We start from the raw sequence: 19446 nt of genomic DNA on the forward strand, positions 1-19446 counted from the left end.
GCCAGCAGCAGGCGGCAGGGCAAATGGCTCTCCTGTTTCAACCCTGAGCTGCAAGAGTATGATTTATATCAAACAATTTAACTCACATATGGCCTAAAAAAATAAGACGGTGATTCATTACTCCCGGGGCAGCCCGAGTCCTCACAAGGTCAGATCCTGTGGGGGAGACGTGATGGGATAAGGGCCGGGAACAGATCTGAACTCTTCTCACAAGGGGCCCAGAAGGAATTTCTCGCTGAGACACAGGGTGGAAGAGAGCTGTGAGTAAAGTGTGTGCATCGGTGGACACCTAGAACAGGGCGGAGTCACAGGTCTGGCTGCAGATTTGGCATTTAGTTTTAAGTTGAGGATGTGGAGGGGGAAATAATATATACAGATATTTTCTGGAGAGCGGAAAGGTAATGATCCCAGGAGAGTGTGTTTTCTGGAAAACAATGCCAATTCGTGACTCTAGGGAAATGCCTAATCCAGGGACCATCATATTTAATAAAGAAAACATAAATTTAAAGACACTGATAAAATAGTGAAGAGAAGTTTCTTGGCATTGTGAGCTGCCGTGATATAACCGTTAACACACTGGTTTATCTGAGACATAAATAATGGCATAAGAATGAATGAAGGGAAAAAAAGAGTCCTTTTTAAAAATGATGCCAACTGTTCAATAAGGCAATAAAGATCCCCACTGGGAATTTTACCGGGAATAAAATTCTTATTTTAGAGAATAATGGGACCCTGGTTCTCCAAAGTAGTGCAATATTGCTGAAAATACCTCAAACAGATGGAGTTTATTGCATTCCACAGCAGTGCAGCTTTTGATCTACCAAATAAGTTTCAGGAGTTCAACCAAGTATTTTTGCACATTAGGGAATGACTGGCTTCCCCACTCGATGGCAGATGGTTCTGTTTGTAGTGGCAACAATGATGTCACAGGGTAGGAGGCCTTAATCCTTAAATACAAGAAACACACAAGCGGAGGACGTGGTGTGGCTTGGCCATTTCTTGTTTCATTCAATCATTTCCCAACTGTCTATTCTGAGAGAGGCATAACAGTCATGAATGGTGAAATGTAAATGCTTTATAATTCCCTTCACTACTCTGTGTGGCAGCAATTTATGTTTAGATCCCTGAAAGCACTTCATTGAAGAAAAACTAAGGCTCTTCAGAACTGGCCATGTAGCTCTTCTAAGTTTTGCTGAAAATGCTAAGAACAAAGTTATGTGTTGGGGGCTAAGTACCAGGCATTTTAAGTCTTGTATTATTAGACTGCTGAAAAAATGCATATGAGGGGTCATCAGCACTTTAATAAATATGTATGCAGGTCTGTGGCTATTCCTCTTCTTCTCCTACAATAACGCAGAGACTTTTTCTCCTGTTATTTGACACAGAGAAAAATTCACTTTCAGAGTTTGTCCAAGAGGAATTTCTGAAGTTTCAAAAGGACTTCATTGTAAAGTGGTTTCAATCTGCAAAGCCGACCTAAAAACATCAGTTATGACTAGGACAGTTCTGAATTCAGAAGGAATAGTGAAGTTCCAGGGTGATTCACTTTCTGCCATCATTTTTAATCTCTTAAGAAAAATACACGATAGGGGAAGACCACTTATATACACAGCTAATAAAACCTCTTTAAAAACTCTGAGGTGTCAGACTTAGTAAATATGCAAAACTGGATTTGCACCAAATTTCTTTCCAGGACATTGTTTCAGACTTCCTACCAGTAGGCGGGCATCTGAGAGCAGGCTTGTGAATTCTCAGCTCCCGACAGCCTCTCTGCTCACTCCTGACTAACCGATGGAGGCTGGCCTATCTCCCCAGAGTGCATCAGATCTCCCTTTAAACAACTCGGCTTGCTTAGCCAATAGATGGGAAATTCTCCTTCACACCCAAATCCCATTGATAGTTTCCTAAGAGAAGGGAAGTAATACTTAATTGGGAATTACAGCTTCATGGACACAATGATTTTAAATAATAAAAATATCATTGTTCAACTCCCTCTTATGAGTAAGAACATGCAGTGTTTGGTTTTCTGTTGTTGTGTTAGTTTGCTGAGAATGAAGGTTTCCAGCTTCACCCATGTCCCTGCAAATGACATGAACTCATCCTTTCTTATGGCTGCATAGTATTCCATGGTGTATATGTGCCACATTTTCTTTTTTTTATTATTATTATACTTTAAGATTTAGGGTACCTGTGCACAATGTGCAGGATACTTACATATGTATACATGTGCCATGCTGGTGTGCTGCACCCATTAACTCGTCATTTAGCATTAGGTATATCTCCTAATGCTATCCCTCCCCCCTCCCCCCACCCCACAACAGTCCCCAGAGTGTGATGTTCCCCTTCCTGTGTCCATGTGTTCTCATTGTTCAATTCCCATCTATAAGTGAGAACATGTGGTTGGTTTTTTGTCCTTGCGATAGTTTACTGAGAATGATGATTTCCAATTTCATCCATGTCCCTACAAAGGACATGAACTCATCATTTTTTATGGCTGCATAGTATTCCATGGTGTATATGTGCCACATTTTCTTAATCCAGTCTATCATTGTTGGACATTTGGGTTGGTTCCAAGTCTTTGCTATTGTGAATAGTGCCTCAGTAAACATACGTGTGCATGTGTCTTTATAGCAGCATGATTTATAGTCCTTTGGGTATATACCCAGTAATGGGATGGCTGGGTCAAATGGTATTTCTAGTTCTAGATCCCTGAGGAATCGCCACACTGACTTCCACAATGGTTGAACTAGTTTACAGTCCCACCAACAGTGTAAAAGTGTTCCTATTTCTCCACATCCTCTCCAGCATCTGTTGTTTCCTGACTTTTTAATGATTGCCATTCTAACTGGTGTGAGATGGTATCTCATTGTGGTTTTGATTTGCGTTTCTCTGATGGCCAGTGATGATGAGCATTTTTTCATGTGTCTTTTGGCTGCATAAATGTCTTCTTTTGAGAAGTGTCTGTTCATATCCTTTGCCCACTTTTGGATGGGGTTGTTTGTTTTTTTCTTGTAAATTTGTTTGAGTTCATTGTAGATTCTGGATATTAGCCCTTTGTCAGATGAGTAGGTTGCGAAAATTTTCTCCCATGTTGTAGGTTGCCTGTTCACTCTGATGGTAGTTTCTTTTGCTGTGCAAAAGCTCTTGAGTTTAATTAGATCCCATTTGTCAATTTTGGCTTTTGTTGCCATTGCTTTTGGTGTTTTAGACATGAAGTCCTTGCCCATGCCTATGTCCTGAATGGTAATGCCTAGGTTTTCTTCTAGGGTTTTTATGGTTTTAGGTCTAACATTTAAGTCTTTAATCCATCTTGAATTAATTTTTGTATAAGGTGTAAGGAAGGGATCCAGTTTCAGCTTTCTACATATGGCTACCCAGTTTTCCCAGCACCATTTATTAAATAGGGAATCCTTTCCCCATTGCTTGTTTTTCTCAGGTTTGTCAAAGATCAGATAGTTGTAGATATGTGGCATTATTTCTGAGGGCTCTGTTCTGTTCCATTGATCTATATTTCTGTTTTGGTACCAGTACCATGCTGTTTTGGTTACTGTAGCCTTGTAGTATAGTTTGAAGTCAGGTAGCGTGATGCCTCCAGCTTTGTTCTTTTGGCTTAGGATTGACTTGGTGATGCGGGCTCTTTTTTGGTTCCATATGAACTTTAAAGTAGTTTTTTCCAAGTCTGTGAAGAAAATCATTGGTAGCTTGATGGGGATGGCATTGAATCTATAAATTACCTTGGGCAGTATGGCCATTTTCATGATATTGATTATTCCTACCCATGAGCATGGAATGTTCTTCCATTTGTTTGTATCCTCTTTTATTTCATTGAGCAGTGGTTTGTAGTTCTCCTTGAAGAGGTCCTTCACGTCCCTTGTAAGCTGGATTCCTAAGTATTTTATTCTCTTTGAAGCAATTGTGAATGGGAGTTCACTCATGATTTGGCTCTCTGTTTGTCTGTTATTGGTGTATAAGAATGCTTGTGATTTTTGTACATTGATTTTGTATCCTGAGACTTTGCTGAAGTTGCTTATCAGCTTAAGGAGATTTTGGGCTGAGACAATGGGGTTTTCTAGATATACAATCATGTCATCTGCAAACAGGGACAATTTGACTTCCTCTTTTCCTAATTGAATACCCTTTATTTCCTTCTCCTGCCTGATTGCCCTGGCCAGAACTTCCAACACTATGTTGAATAGGAGTGGTGAGAGAGGGCATCCCTGTCTTGTGCCAGTTTTCAAAGGGAATGCTTCCAGTTTTTGCCCATTCAGTATGATATTTGCTGTGGGTTTGTCATAGATAGCTCTTATTATTTCGTGATACATCCCATCAATACCTAATTTATTGAGAGTTTATAGCCTGAAGGGCTGTTGAATTTTTTTAAAGGTCTTTTTTGCATCTATTGAAATAATCATGTGGGTTTTGTCTTTGGCTCTGTTTATATGCTGGATTACATTTATTGATTTGCATATATTGAACCAGCCTTGCATCCCAGGGATGAAGCCCACTTGATCATGGTGGATAAGGTTTTTGATGTGCTGCTGGATTCGTTTTGCCAGTATTTTATTGAGGATTTTTGCATCAATGTTCATCAAGGATATTGGTCTAAAATTCTCTTTTTCGGTTGTGTCTCTGCCCGGCTTTGATATCAGGATGATGCTGGCCTCAAAATGAGTTAGGGAGGATTCCCTCTTTTTCTATTGATTGGAATAGTTTCAGAAGGAATGGTACCAGTTCCTTCTTGTACCTCTGGTAGAATTCGGCTGTGAATCCATCTGGTCCTGGATTCTTTTTGGTTGGTAAACTATTGATTATTGCCACAATTTCAGAGCCTGTTATTGGTCTATTCAGAGATTCAACTTCTTCCTGGTTTAGTCTTGGGAGAGTGTATGTGTCGAGGAATTTATTCATTTCTTCTAGATTTTCTAGTTTATTTGTGTAGACGTGTTTGTAGTATTCTCTGATGGTAGTTTGTATTTCTGGGGGATCGGTGGTAATATCCCCTTTATCATTTTTTATTGCGTCTTTTTGATTCTTCTCTCTTTTTTTCTTTATTAGTCTTGCTAGCGGTCTATCAATTTTGTTGATCCTTTCTAAAAACCAGGTTCTGGATTCATTAATTTTTTGAAGGGTTTTTTTTGTCTCTATTTCCTTCAGTTCTGCTCTGATTTTAGTTATTTCTTGCCTTCTGCTAGCTTTTGAATGTGTTTGCCCTTGCTTTTCTAGTTCTTTTAATTGTGATGTTAGGGTGTCAATTTTGGATCTTTCCTGCTTTCTCTTGTGGACATTTAGTGGTATAAATTTCCCTCTACACACTGCTTTGAATGTGTCCCAGAGATTCTGGTATGTTGTGTCTTTGTTCTCGTTGGTTTCAAAGAACATCTTTATTTCTGCCTTCATTTCGTTATGTACTCAGTAGTCATTCAGGAGCAGGTTGTTCAGTTTCCATGTAGTTGAGCGGTTTTGAGTGAGTTTCTTAATCCTGAGTTCTAGTTTGATTGCACTGTAGTCTGAGAGACAGTTTGTTATAATTTCTGTTCTTTTACATTTGCTGAGGAGAGCTTTACTTCCAAGTATGTGGTCAATTTTGGAATAGGTGTGGTGTGGTGCTGAAAAAAATGTATATTCTATTGATTTGGGGTGGAGAGTTCTGTAGATGTCTATTAGGTCTGCTTGGTGCAGAGCTGAGTTCAATTCCTGGATATCCTTGTTAACTTTCTGTCTCGTTGATCTGTCTAATGTTAACAGTGGGGTGTTAAAGTCTCCCATTATTATTGTGTGGGAGTCTAAGTCTCTTTATAGGTCACTCAGGACGTGCTTTATGAATCTGGGTCCTCCTGTATTGGGTGCATATATATTTAGGATAGTTAGCTCTTCTCATTGAATTGATCCCTTTACCATTATGTAATAGCCTTCTTTGTCTCTTTTGATCTTTGTTGGTTTAAAGTCTGTTTTGTCAGAGAGTAGGATTGCAACCCCTGCCTTTTTTTGTTTTCCATTTGCTTGGTAGATCTTCCTCAATCCTTTCATTTTGAGCCTATGTGTGTCTCTGCACGTGAGATGGGTTTCCTGAATACAGCACACTGATGGGTCTTGACTCTTTATCCAATTTGCCAGTCTGTGTCTTTTAATTGGAGCATTTAGTCCATTTACATTTAAAGTTAATATTGTTGTGTGTGAATTTGATCCTGTCAATATGATGTTAGCTGGTTATTTTGCTTGTTAGTTCATGCAGTTTCTTCCTAGTCTCGATGGTCTTTACATTTTGGCATGATTTTGCAGTGGCTGATACCGGTTTTTCCTTTCCATGTTTAGTGCTTCCTTCAGGAGCTTTGTAGGGCAGGCCTGGTGGTGACAAAATCTCTCAGCATCTGCTTGTCTGTGAAGTATTTTATTTCTCCTTCACTTATGAAGCTTAGTTTGGCTGGATATGAAATTCTGGGTTGAAAATTCTTTTCTTTAAGAATGTTGAATATTGGCCCCCACTCTCTTCTGGCTTGTAGAGTTTCTGCCGAGAGATCCGCCGTTAGTCTGATGGGCTTCCCTTTGTGGGTAACCCGACCTCTCTCTCTGGCTGCCCTTAACATTTTTTCCTTCATTTCAACTTTGGTGAATCTGACAATTATGTGTCTTGGAGTTGCTCTTCTCAAGGAGTATCTTTGTGGCATTCTCTGTATTTCCTGAATCTGAATGTTGGCCTGCCTTGCTATATTGGGGAAGTTCTCCTGGATAATATCCTGCAGAGTGTTTTCTAACTTGGTTCTATTCTCCCCGTCACTTTCAGGTACACCAGTCAAATGTAGATTTGGTCTTTTCACATAGTCTCATATTTCTTGGAGGCTTTGTTTGTTTCTTTTTATTCTTTTTTCTCTAAACTTCCCTTCTCACTTCATTTCATTCATTTCGTCTTCCATCACTGATACCCTTTCTTCCAGTTGATCGCATTGGCTCCTGAGGCTTCTGCATTCTTCACGTAGTTCTCGAACCTTGGCTTTCAGCTCCATCAGCTCCTTTAAGCATTTCTCTGTATTGGTTATTCTAATTATACATTTGTCTAAATTTTTTTCAAAGTTTTCAACTTCTTTGCCTTTGGTTTGAATTTCCTCCTGTAGCTCGGAGTAGTTTGATCCTCTGCAGCCTTCTTCTCTCAACTCGTCAAAGTAATTCTCCATCCAGCTTTGTTCCACTGCTGGTGAGGAACTGCGTTCCTTTGGAGGAGGAGAGGCACTCTGCTTTTTAGAGTTTCCAGTTTTTCTGCCTGTTTTTTCCCCATCTTTGTGGTTTTATCTACTTTTGGTCTTTGATGATGGTGATGTACAGATGGGTTTTTGGTGTGGATGTCCTTTCTGTTTGTTAGTTTTCCTTTTAACAGACAGGACCCTCAGCTGCAGGTGTGTTGGAGTTTGCTAGAGGTCCACTCCAGACACTGTTTGCCTGGGTATCAGCAGCGGTGTCTGCAGAACCGTGGATTTTCGTGAACGGAGAATGCTGCTGTCTGATCGTTCCTCTGGAAGTTTTGTCTCAGAGGAGTACCCGGCCGTGTGAGGTGTCAGTCTGCCCGTACTGGGGGGTGCCTCCCAGTTAGGCTGCTGGGGGGTCAGGGGTCAGGGACCCACTTGAGGAGGCAGTCTGCCTGTTCTCAGATCTCCAGCTGTGTGCTGGGAGAACCACTGCTTTCTTCAAAGCTGTCTGACAGGGACATTTAAGTCTGCAGAGGTTACTTCTGTCTTTTTGTTTGTCTGTGCCCTGCCCCCAGAGGTGGAGCCTACAGAGGCAGGCAGGCCTCCTTGAGCTGTGGTGGGCTCCACCCAGTTGGAGCTTCCCGGCTGCTTTGTTTACCTAAGCGAGCCTGGGCAATGACGGTCGCCCCTCCCCCAGCCTCGCTGCCGCCTTGCAGTTTGATCTCAGCCTGCTGTGCTAGCAATCAGCAAGACTCCGTGGGCGTAGGACCCTCCGAGCCAGGTGCGGGATATAATTCTCCTGGTGCGCCGTTTCCTAAGCCCGTCGGAAAAGCACAGTATTCGGGTGGGAGTGACCTGATTTTCCAGGTGCCGTCTGTAACCCCTTTCCTTGACCAGGAAAGGGAACTCCTTGACCCCTTGCGCTTCCCAAGTGAGGCAATGCCTTGCCCTGCTTCGGCTCGCGCACCGCGTGCTGCACCCACTGACCTGCGCCCACTGTCTGGCACTCCCTAGTGAGATGAACCTGGTACCTCAGATGGAAATGCAGAAATCACCCGTCTTCTGCGTTGCTCACGCTGGGAGCTGTAGACCAGAGCTGTTCCTATTCGGCCATCTTGGCTCCTCCCCCTGTGCCACATTTTCTTTATCCAGTCTATCATTGATGGGCATTTGGGTCCTAAGTCTTTGCTATTGTGAACAGTGCTGCAATAAACATACGTGTGCATGTGTCTTTACAGTAGAATTATTTATAATCCTTTGGGTATATGCCCAGTAATGGGATTGCTGGGTCAAACAGTATTTCTGGTTCTAGATCCTTGAGGAGTTGCCACACTACATTCCACAATGGTTGAACTAATTTACACTCCCACCAACAGTGTAAACAGGGAGGGGAACATCACACACTGGGGCCTGTTGGGAGGTGGGGGGCTAGGGGAGGGATAGCATTAGGAGAAATACGTAATGTAGATGACTGGTTGATGGGTGCAGCAAACCACCATGGCACACGTATACCTATGTAACAAACCTGCACATTCTGCACATGTATCCTAGAACTTAAAGTATAATAAAAATAAATAAGTAAGTAAATAAATAAATAAATAAATAAATAAATGCTATGAGACATTGAACACATTCACCCAGTTGAAGGCACTGAACTAGTTGTGATGCAGAAGAACCTTCATTTAATCTTATAAAGTCACTCTGAGGAAGGCATTATTCTGAGTTTAGAGAAGAATCAACAATTGGAAGGTTAAGTAAGTTGCCTGAGCCACATGGCTAGTAAATGGCAGGATCCGGATCCAACTGTGAGTGGATTTGACTTGAAGTCTACCTCATTCCATGGCACACATTATGTTTCAAGGAATTTAAATTAGGAATTCTTTCATGTTTTATATAATTTAAATATTGTAAGCCAACAAAACTGTGCCAGAAAAGTCAGTTGTTGGTTATATCATGTTCTTTAGATATTTAATCAAATTCACATTTATTTATAATCACATATGTAGGAAAAATTTACGTACATGTGTCAATAAAATAATCTTTTAAAAGTTGTCTAATCGTAGCCTCTTACTACTGATACACACGCACACACAATACAGATTGATTGTATTTCAGTCTCATCAGTGAAAATAACAATTAATTACATTAGAGACATCTTTACTTTGAAACTGGATAAAGTCCTACATATTTAATGATATCAAATTTTACAATGGTTGTAATTTCAATTTAGTGACCATAGAAAATAGAAATGGAAAAAATAAAATTCTGCTAAATCTAAATTCAGATTTAAATATAGTTTTAAAATATTGTGGCTGCTCAGAAATACCAGGTGACTGGTAGAATGCTAAATCTGTGGCTCAAAGGAAGTTATGTGTAAATTCACAGAGTAAGTCAGTAGCCTGAATCCAGGACTCCTCCTTTCCATTTTAGAGCCATAGATGCCACTGCTCAGATAAAAATTCTACATTTTGCTTTGGATCCAGAAAGGTGAAAGAGAATAAAAGTAATTAGAAAATCCATATGGAAAAATAGTAGGGCTGTTGTATTTTATACAGATATCCACTATAGATCTTATCATATTGTAGAGCATTTATTTGTGTCTTTCTCTTTCACTAGGCTTAGCATTCCTATTAAGTAGGAATTTCATCTTTTTAATCTTTGAATCTCTAGAGTCCACTTTAATAGTGATGGATGAAGGGAAAGAAAGAAGGGAGGAAAGAGGATGGAAGGGAAGGAAAGAAATAAAATTTTAGAAAACCCCAAGATAAACAACTTAAGAGACAAAAGAAACAGGGGAGCAGAAGATTTTGATATGAGTGACATAAAACCATTCCATCACTTGGACGTGATGGAAAAAAATATATAGTGAGAATGTATTTTAAAAAGTGCGCATATGTAACCTTACTAGAAAATAAAATCTGTCTAACACAGCATTTCATTCAAATTTGGGTTATGACTGTTTATCTAATGATGTCAAACTTACACAATTTTTAAAAATGATCTATATAGAGATTTCTTTCCAGTCAAAATAGAGGTATCTTGTGCAGAAAGCAGAACTTTGTAAGTTTAGACTCATGTCCATACATGACACATAAATGTTTCATTATTAGGGTAGCAATTGACTGATTTGCAGACTCAATGGTTTATTGATATGAAAGCAAAATCACACTACTTAGACATTCTAAATATTTACACAGACGGAGGCATCTGTTATTAGGTTATTCTGACTTCATCAAGTCTTTCTAAATTAGGAATAACTACCTAAAAATAATTTCCTTCCCCCAAATATAAGTGAGTGTTCACAAAATAGAAACTTTAGATAAGCATTCTAGTTAATTTCATCAGTTAGCTGCCATTTAAATATCTGAAAGTCAAGCAATTATGTAATATGACCTGTAGGACTACATGGTGCATGAGAAATGCAAATATTGTTTATGATAAAAACTGAGAAAAGGCAACATCATCGCACACTGCTAAATTTAATTTCCTGTGTTGCCTTTGGTATGTACTAAAAATTCCTTTGTCTTGATCTTCTAAGCAATTGTACCAAATATGCATTGATAAACAAATAAAAATGATATAAAAAGAATCAAAACAGATTGTGTTGTGAGATTTGCTTAAAATTGAGTATTCTAATTAAAAATAGAAAATATTTCTTTGTCTTTTTGATGTAGAGCTATGGATACATAAAAATCCAGCCAGTTTACTGGGAGATGGATAACTTTGATTTTCTAGGACAGTTTTTCCCTCATAAGAGATTCATTGTAAGTTTTTGTTTTTGTTTCTGAGACAAGGTATCACTCTTTCACACAGGCTGTAGTGCGGTGGCACGAACACTGTAGCCTGGGCCTCCCAGGCTCAAGCAATCCTCCTGGTATCCCTTGTAGCTGGGATCACAGGTGTGTGCCACCGTGCCTGGCTAAGCATTATTTTTGTTTAAGTGGCAAACTTGTCTAGTGCATTTAAAATAGGTTTAATTTACAAAATCATGACTTAACAAAACATTTTCACAAACATTATAGTTGCATGTTAAGGCACACACACACACACACACACACACACACACACACACACACACACACACACACACACACATTGATAAATAACCAAGCATACAAGCATATTTGGAAGATAGAAAATAACAAAGTATTTATAATCTCACTGGGCTGTATGAAAATATTCACAGTATTTCAACCTTCCCCTAGCTGTTAAAGAAAGTAGTTTTGATGAAAATGTTCATAATAAGAATCATAATAATTATAATTATAAATGAAAATATAGTGCTTACTTGTACCTGCCCTGTTCAATGCTTTCCCTGCATTATCTCATTCAATCCTATCAACTGCCCTATAAAAGACTACTGTTATCTTCATCTCAGAAATAAGAATCTTGAAATGTGAAAAGGCTAGGTAACCTGCCCAAGACCTCACAGCTTGGAAGTAAGCACCTGGAATGTAAATATAAGTGGTGTGACACAACAGCCCTGCTTGAACTCACATGCTTTATTACCTCTCATCATTCTCAACCATAATGAGCTTTTAAATACATAAATCTTATCATGTCACTAAGTGACTTGAAACCTAGTAGTGGCTTCCATCTCACTCAGAATAAAATTCAAAAGGCTCGCCCCGTCCTTCAAGGCCTACATCACCTGGTCCCTAACCTCTTCCCTTGTTAACCAACTACCACCTTTGTCTTCCCTCACAGTGTTCCAGACACACTGGCCTTGCTGCTCCTCTAAGACACTGAGCTTGGTTTTGCACTTGCTATCTTCTGCCAAGAATACTCTTCTTCAGACTTCCAGATCCTTTACTCCCTCCCTTCTTTGAAGAGCCTGCTCTAATGTCAACTCTTCAAAGAGGCCTTCCGTCATCACCTTGACAAAAATAAAGCTTGCCTGCCCCTTACTCTCACTGTCTGTCCCTTTAACTTACTTAACATTTTATAGAACTTATCACTATCTTAAATAATGGTGCACAATTATCGTTATTCACTCCCTTGTTTAATGTCTGCTCCAGTGGGGGCAGGACCTTATTACTATTGTTCACCTCTGTATCACCAGGGCCTAGAATGGCAGCTGGCAAAAAGCATATGCTCCAAAGGTTTGTGTGGAATGAGTTAATAAAAAATTAGGTATGTGTGCATTTTTAATATAGAACATTTGTGAAATTAAACACACTACCATCAATGGATAGGGAAGAGTAATAAGTAATAGAGTTAAAAACAAAAGTAAAAGTGGTACTGTGATGTTTAATGACTTCTCACATGTAGTCTTTAGAGCGGTACATATCTATGCAAATATCTACACATATAACAGGAGAACAACTCGACAACAATTATGAAAATCATATATGAGTGCTTCTGTACTCTTGGCTATTGACAGGAAAGCATGTAGTTTAACTTTCATTTGGAGGGCACAAAGCATATTGTGGGAGGCTCATTGTATTAGGTGTCAGACAGGTATAGGATGACAAGTATAGCATGCAATGGCATAAAGAGGTCTATGTGTGAGTTAAAATAACAGCAGAGAGGACGACATTTTGGTGCAAGTCCTCAATCCTGTATTCCTGAAACTCTGTTACATTTTAGTGTAACCCCAGAGATGCGGTCAGCCCTGAAACCCCCCTAGAAATACTTTAATTGTCCTATGTTTCACCCATATCTCAGACTTTCTCTTGAAAAGTCCCTATTTTGAACCTAAAAAGGACCCAACTCATGCATGATCATTCCTATAAACTGATCGAGAGCCAAGTAGGCACCTCAGGAGTTAAGCTGAACTAAATCCCCAAGGCTTAGTCTCAGTACTTTAGTTCTGGGGAGAAACCTGGATAATCTAGATATACAGGAGGAAGCAGCAGGTGGAGAGGTCCACTCAGTGGCAGAGTCTGTTTAACGGTGGGTGCACATATGTTGGGTGAGACTTCTGTTTAAATTTAGACTAGTCTGTGTAATATTACATTTTCCAAAGAACACAAAGAAAAGGTCTGTTTATTAACTTGAATGAGAAAAGTGTCTTAAAGACACGTGAAGCATATTAATAAAGACAAGTGGAAATAGCAATATATTTCTTTTTGTTCTTTCACACTCATGAGGATATTAAACAGAGTTTGCACACAGATATACTTATGGATGCAGGGAATATAGACATAATGAAAGGGGATAGATTTTTATTAAAATGAGTATATTTTAAGCAAGTCAAAATGCTGGTGTTATGATTGATGATATACTGATTGTATTAATACCATGATAAGTATGAAAAAGCATATAGAGAAAAATGAAATTTTGAAATAAACTTTGTCTTGGGCTGAGATTGCATATGTGTTTTATGGCTGAGTAGGACATTTTCTTTAACAAATATACTGATTAACTTCTTCAAATAGAAATCTAATAGAGAAAAAGCATTGTTAAAAAATATAAAAAGAGTAAGCGAAGTATCAGCTAAAAGTGTGACTAATTAATTAAGTCAGTAAGAAAACTAGTTTCTCCAGCTTATGGTATGTAGGATTAATATTTTCTTAAGCATAGCTAATAATAATTTTTAAATAAGAGATATATCCAACTTACTACAGATTTGTCAGGATAGACCCCAGCTCTTAGTAGAGATGCCTTCCAGCTGTCGACATCCTCCTGGGAATCACATGCCAGCTCAAGGAAGCGATAGTCTTTGTATACATTCCTGGAGTTAAAAAAAAAATCATGCTTTTAGTTTGAACCAAATTCAAAGTCATTTTATGTTGCTGTAGACGATGATGATATAAGTGACAATCCAAATGGACAGTTTCTGACAGTCACTGGAGGAAAACAAAAGCAACTCATACTTTAAAATAATTAGTGAATTTCTACATGTATTTACAATATAATTTTTAAAAAAATCACATTACAAAGCTCAGAGTTATCTGTACTGCTACAAAATTAAAAAGTAAATACAAATGTATTCAATATTATACACTGGGTGTGAACTGATTGGAACTTGTGCTGTGGGGAAGGAATTGCTATTGCTCAGCAGCTAGATCAATTCTCTGAAGATATTTTATGAGTCTAAATGACTAAATAGCTCATAAAACTTTAAGATGCACGGCAATAATCTTACAAATCTAAAAGACAATGCCAGATGCAAAACAGAAATGCTCATTAAATTGTGAAAAGGAAAGACTGATAACCAGTGTTTAATAGGGTGAGATGCCAATGAAGTGCATATTTATGATGGGGACAGTATTTTCCTTTTATATTTCTTTTCCTGATATTACATAAAATGCAATACATGCCCATTTTTAAATATTTGGAAAGTAGAGAAAAGAATTAAAATGGTAACAATCATCCAGTTTCCACAGCCTAGAGATAACCTTCTTTTCTTTTTTTTATTTAAGATTTTTATTATTATTATTATACTTTAAGTTCTAGGGTACATGTGCACAGCATGCAGGGTTGTTACATAGGTATACACATGCCATGTTGGTTTGCTGCACCCATTAACTCATCATTTACATTAGGTATTTCTCCTCATGCTATCCCTCCCCCAGCCCCCACCCTATGACAGGCCCTGGTGTGTGATGTTCCCCACCCTGTGTCCAAGTATTCCATTGCTCAGTTCCCACCTATGAGTGAGAACACGCGGTGTTTGGTTTTCTGTCCTTGTGATAATTTGCTCAGAATGATGGTTTCCAGCTTCATGCATGTCCCTGCAAAAGACATGAACTCATCCTTTTTTATGGCTGCATAGTATTCCATGGTGTACATGTGCCACATTTTCTTAATCCAGTCTATCATTGATGGACATTTGGGTCAGTTCCAAGTCTTTGCTATTGTGAACAGTGCTGCAATAAACATCCGTGTGCGTGTGTCTTCATAGTAGCATGATTTATGATCCTTCAGGTATATACTCAGTAATGGGATCACTGGGTCAAATGGTATTTCTAGTTCTAGATCCTTGAGGAATCACCACAGTGTCTTCCACAATGGTTGAACTAGTTTACACTCCCACCAACAGTGTAAAAGCATTCCTATTTCTCCACATCCTCTCCAGCATCTGTTGTTTCCTGACTTTCTTGATCGCCATTCTAACTGGTGTAAGATGGTATCTCATCGTGGTTTTTGATTTGCATTTTTCTGATGATCAGTGATGATGAGCATTTTTTCATGTGTCTGCATAAATGTTTTCTTTTGAGAAGTATCTGTTCATATTCTTTGCCCACTTTTTGATGGGGTTGTTTGTTTATTTTTTCTGGTAAAATTTGTTTAAGTTCTTTGTAGATTCTGGATATTAGCCCTTTGTCAGATGGGTAGAATGCAAAATTTTTCTCCCATTCTGTAGGTTGCCTGTTCACTCTGATGGTAGTTTCTTTTGCTGTGCAGAAGCTCTTTAGTTTAATTAGATCCCATTTGTCAATTTTGGCTTTTGTTGTGATTGCTTTTGGTGTTTTAGACATGAAGTCCTTGCCCATGCCTATGTCCCGAATGGTATTGCCTAGGTTTTCTTCTAGGGTTTTTATGGTTTTAGGTCTAACATTTAAGTATTTAATCCATTTTGAATTAATTTTTGTATAAGGTGTAAGGAAGGGATCCAGTTTCAGATTTCTACATATGTCTACCCAGTTTTCCCAGCACCATTTATTAAATAGCGAATCCTTTCCTCATTGCTTGTTTTGGTCAGGTTTGTCAAAGAGATGGTTGTAGATGTGTGGTGTTATTGCTGAGGCCTCTGTTCTGTCCCATTGGTCTATATCTCTGTTTTGGTACCAGTACCATGCTGTTTTGGTTACTGTAGCCTTGTAGTATAGTTTGAAGTCAGGTAGCGTGATGCCTTCAGCTTTGTTCTTTTTGCTTAGGATTGTCTTGGCAATGTGGGCTCTTTTTTGGTTCCATATGAACTTTAAAGTGGTTTTTTTCCAATTCTGTGAAGAAAGGCATTGGTAGCTTGATGGGGATGGCATTGAATCTATAAATTACCTTGGGCAGTATGGCCATTTTCACAATATTGATTCTTCCTATCCATGAACATGGAATGTTCTTCCATTTGTTTGTGTCCTCTTTTATTTCGTTGAGCAGTGGTTTGTAGTTCTCCTTGAAGAGGTTCTTCACATCCCTCGTAAGTTGGATTCCTAGGTATTTTATTCTCTTTGCAGCAATTGTGAATGGGAGTTCACTCATGATTTGGCTGTTTGTCTGTTACTGGTGTATAAGAATGCTTGTGATTTTTGCATATTGATTTTGTATCCTGAGACTTTGCTGAAGTTGCTTATCAGCTTAAGGAGATTTTGGGCTGAGATGATGGGGTTTTCTAAATACATAATCATGTCATCTACAAACAGGGACAACTTGACTTCCTCTTTTCCTAACTGAATACCCTTTATTTCTTTCTCTTTCCTGATTGCCCTGGCCAGAACTTTCAACACTATGTTGAATACGAGTGGTGAGAGAGGGCATCCCTGTCTTGTGCCAGTTTTCAAAGGGAATGCTTCCAGTTTTTGCCCATTCACTATGATACTGGCTGTGGGCTTGTCATAAATAGCTCTTATTATTTTGAGATACGTTCCATCAGTACCTAGTTAATTGAGAGTTTTTAGTGTGAAGGCTGTTGAATTTTGTCAAAGGCCTTTTCTGCATCTATTGAGATAATCATGTGGTTTTTGTCTTTGGTTCTGTTTATGTGATGAATTATGTTTATTGATTTGTGTATGTTGAACCAGCCTTGCATCCCATGGTGAAGCCAACTTGATCGTGGTGAATAAGCTTTTTGATGTTCTGCTGGATTCAGTTTGCCAGTATTTTATTGAGGATTTTTGCATTGATGTTCATCAGGGATATTGGTCTAAAATTCTCTTTTTTTGTTGTGTCTCTGCCAGGCTTTGGTATCAGGATGATGCTGGACTCATAAAATGAGTTAGGGAGGATTCTCTCTTTTTCTATTAATTGGAATAGTTTCAGAAGGAATGGTACGAGTTCCTCCTTGTACCTCTGGTAGAATTCGGCTGTGAATCCGTCTGGTCCTGGATTTTTTGGTTGGTAGGCTATTGATTATAGCCTCAATTTCAGAGCCTGTTATTGGTCTATTCAGAGATTCAACTTCTTCCTGGTTTAGTCTTAGGAGGGTGTATGTGTCCAGGAATTTATCCATTTCTTCTAGATTTTCTAGTTTATTTGTGTAGACGTGTTTGTAGTATTCTCTGATGGTAGTTTGTATTTATTTGGGATCGGTGATGATATCCCCTTTATCATTTTTTATTGCGTCTATTTGATTCTTCTCTCTTTTCTTCTTTATTAGTCTTGCTAGTGGTCTATCAATTTTGTTGATCTTTTCAAAAAATGAGCTCCTGGATTCACTGATTTTTTTGAAGGGTATTTGTGTCTCTATCGCCTTCAGTTCTGCTCTGATCTTAGTTATTTCTTGCCTTCTGCTAGCTTTTGAATTTGTTTGCTTTTGCATCTCTAGTTCTTTTAATTGTGATGTTAGGGTGTCAATTTTAGATCTTTCCTGCTTTCTCTTGTGGGCATTTAGTGCTATAAATTTCCCTCTACACACTGCTTCAAATGCGTCCCAGAGATTCTGGTATGTTGTGCCTTTGTTCTCATTGGTTTCAAAGAACATCTTTATTTCTGCCTTCATTTCATTATTTAACCAGTAGTCCTTCAGAAGCAGGTTGTTCAGTTTCATGTAGTTGAGCGGTTTTGAGTGAGTTTCTTAATCCTGAGTTCTAATTTGATTGCACTGTGGTCTGAGAGACAGTTTGTTGTGATTTCTGTTCTTTTACATTTGCTGAGGAGTGCTTTACTTCCAACTATGTGGTCAACTTTGGAATAAGTGGGATGTGGTGATGAGAAGAATGTGTATTCTCTTGATTTGGGGTGGAGAGTTCTGTAGATGTCTATTAGGTCTTCTTGGTGCAGAGCTGAGTTCAATTCCTGGATATCCTTGTTAGCCTTCTGTCTCGTTGATCTGTCTAATATTGACAGTGGGGTGTTAAAGCCTCTCATTATTATTGTATGGGAGTCTAAGTCTCTTTGTAGGTCTCTAAGGACTTGCTTTATGAATCTGGGTGCTCCTGTATTGGGTGCATATATATTTAGGATAGTTAGCTCTACTTGTTGATTTGATCCCTTTACCATTATGTAATGGCCTTCTTTGTCTCTTTTGATCTTTGTTGGTTTAAAGTCTGTTTTATCAGAGACTAGGATTGCAACTCCTGCTTTTTTTTTTTTTTTTTTGCTTTCCTTTTGCATGGTAGATATTCCTCCATCCCTTTATTTTGAGCCTATGTGTGTCTCTGCATGTGAGATGGGTCTCCTGAATACAGCACACTGATGGGTCTTGACTCTTTATCCAATTTGCCAGTCTGTGTCTTTTAATTGGGATATTTAGCCCATTTACATTTAAGGTTAATATTGTTATGTCTGACTCTGATCCTGACATTATGATGTTAGCTGGTTATTTTGCTGGGTAGTTGATGCAGCTTCTTCCTAGCATCAATGGTCTTTGCAATTTGGCATGTTTTTGCAATGTCTGGTACCAGTTGTTCCTTTCCATGTTTAGTGCTTCCTTCAGGAGCTCTTATAAGGCAGGTCTGCTGGTGACAAAATCTCTCAGCATTTGCTTGTCTGTAAAGGATTTTATTTCTCCTTCACTTATGAAGCTTAGTTTGGCTGGCTATGAAATTCTGGGTTGAAAATTCTTTTCTTTAAGAATGTTGAATATTGGTTCCCACTCTCTTCTGGCTTGTAGGGTTTCTGCTGAGAGATCCGCTGTTAGTCTGATGTGCTTCCCTTTGTGGGTAACCTGACCTTTCTCTCTGGCTGCCCTTAACATTTTTTCCTTCATTTCAACTTTGGTGAAACTGACAGTTATGTGTCTTGGGGTTGCTCTTCTCAAGGAGTATCTTTGTGGTGTTCTCTGTATTTCCTGAATTTGAAAGTTGGCCTCCCTTGCTAGGTTGGGGAAGTTCTCCTGGATGATAGCCTGAAGAGTGTTTTCCAACCTGGTTCCATTCTCCCCATCACTTTCAGGCACACCAATCAAATGTAGATTTGGTCTTTTCACATAGTCCTATATTTCTTTGACACTTTGTTCATTTCTTTTTACTCTTTTTTCTCTAAAGTTCTCTTCTCGCTTTATTTCATTAATTTGATCTTCCATCACTGATACCCTTTCTTCCACTTGATTGAATTGGCTACTGAAGCTTGTGCATGCATCATGTAGTTCTCATGCCATGGTTTTCAGCTCCATCAGGTTATTTAAGGTCTTCTCTACACTCTTTATTCTAGTTATCCATTTGTC

General features: G+C 38.7%; 1 protein-coding gene across 13 annotated transcripts in view; it reads right to left on the reverse strand.

Moving 5' to 3' along the window:
- Positions 1-19446, reverse strand: part of DNM3 (dynamin 3) — a 576940-nt gene that overhangs the window by 95698 nt on the left and 461796 nt on the right. For all 13 annotated transcript variants that reach the window (XM_031012314.3, XM_055377773.2, XM_063710835.1 and 10 more), the window contains one exon: positions 13743-13854. In XM_031012314.3, the coding sequence (XP_030868174.1) occupies positions 13743-13854 (112 nt within the window). The remainder of the gene's footprint in view (positions 1-13742; positions 13855-19446) is intronic.

Source organism: Gorilla gorilla, chromosome 1 (assembly GCF_029281585.2).
Source record: "Gorilla gorilla gorilla isolate KB3781 chromosome 1, NHGRI_mGorGor1-v2.1_pri, whole genome shotgun sequence".
NCBI lineage: Eukaryota > Metazoa > Chordata > Mammalia > Primates > Hominidae > Gorilla > Gorilla gorilla.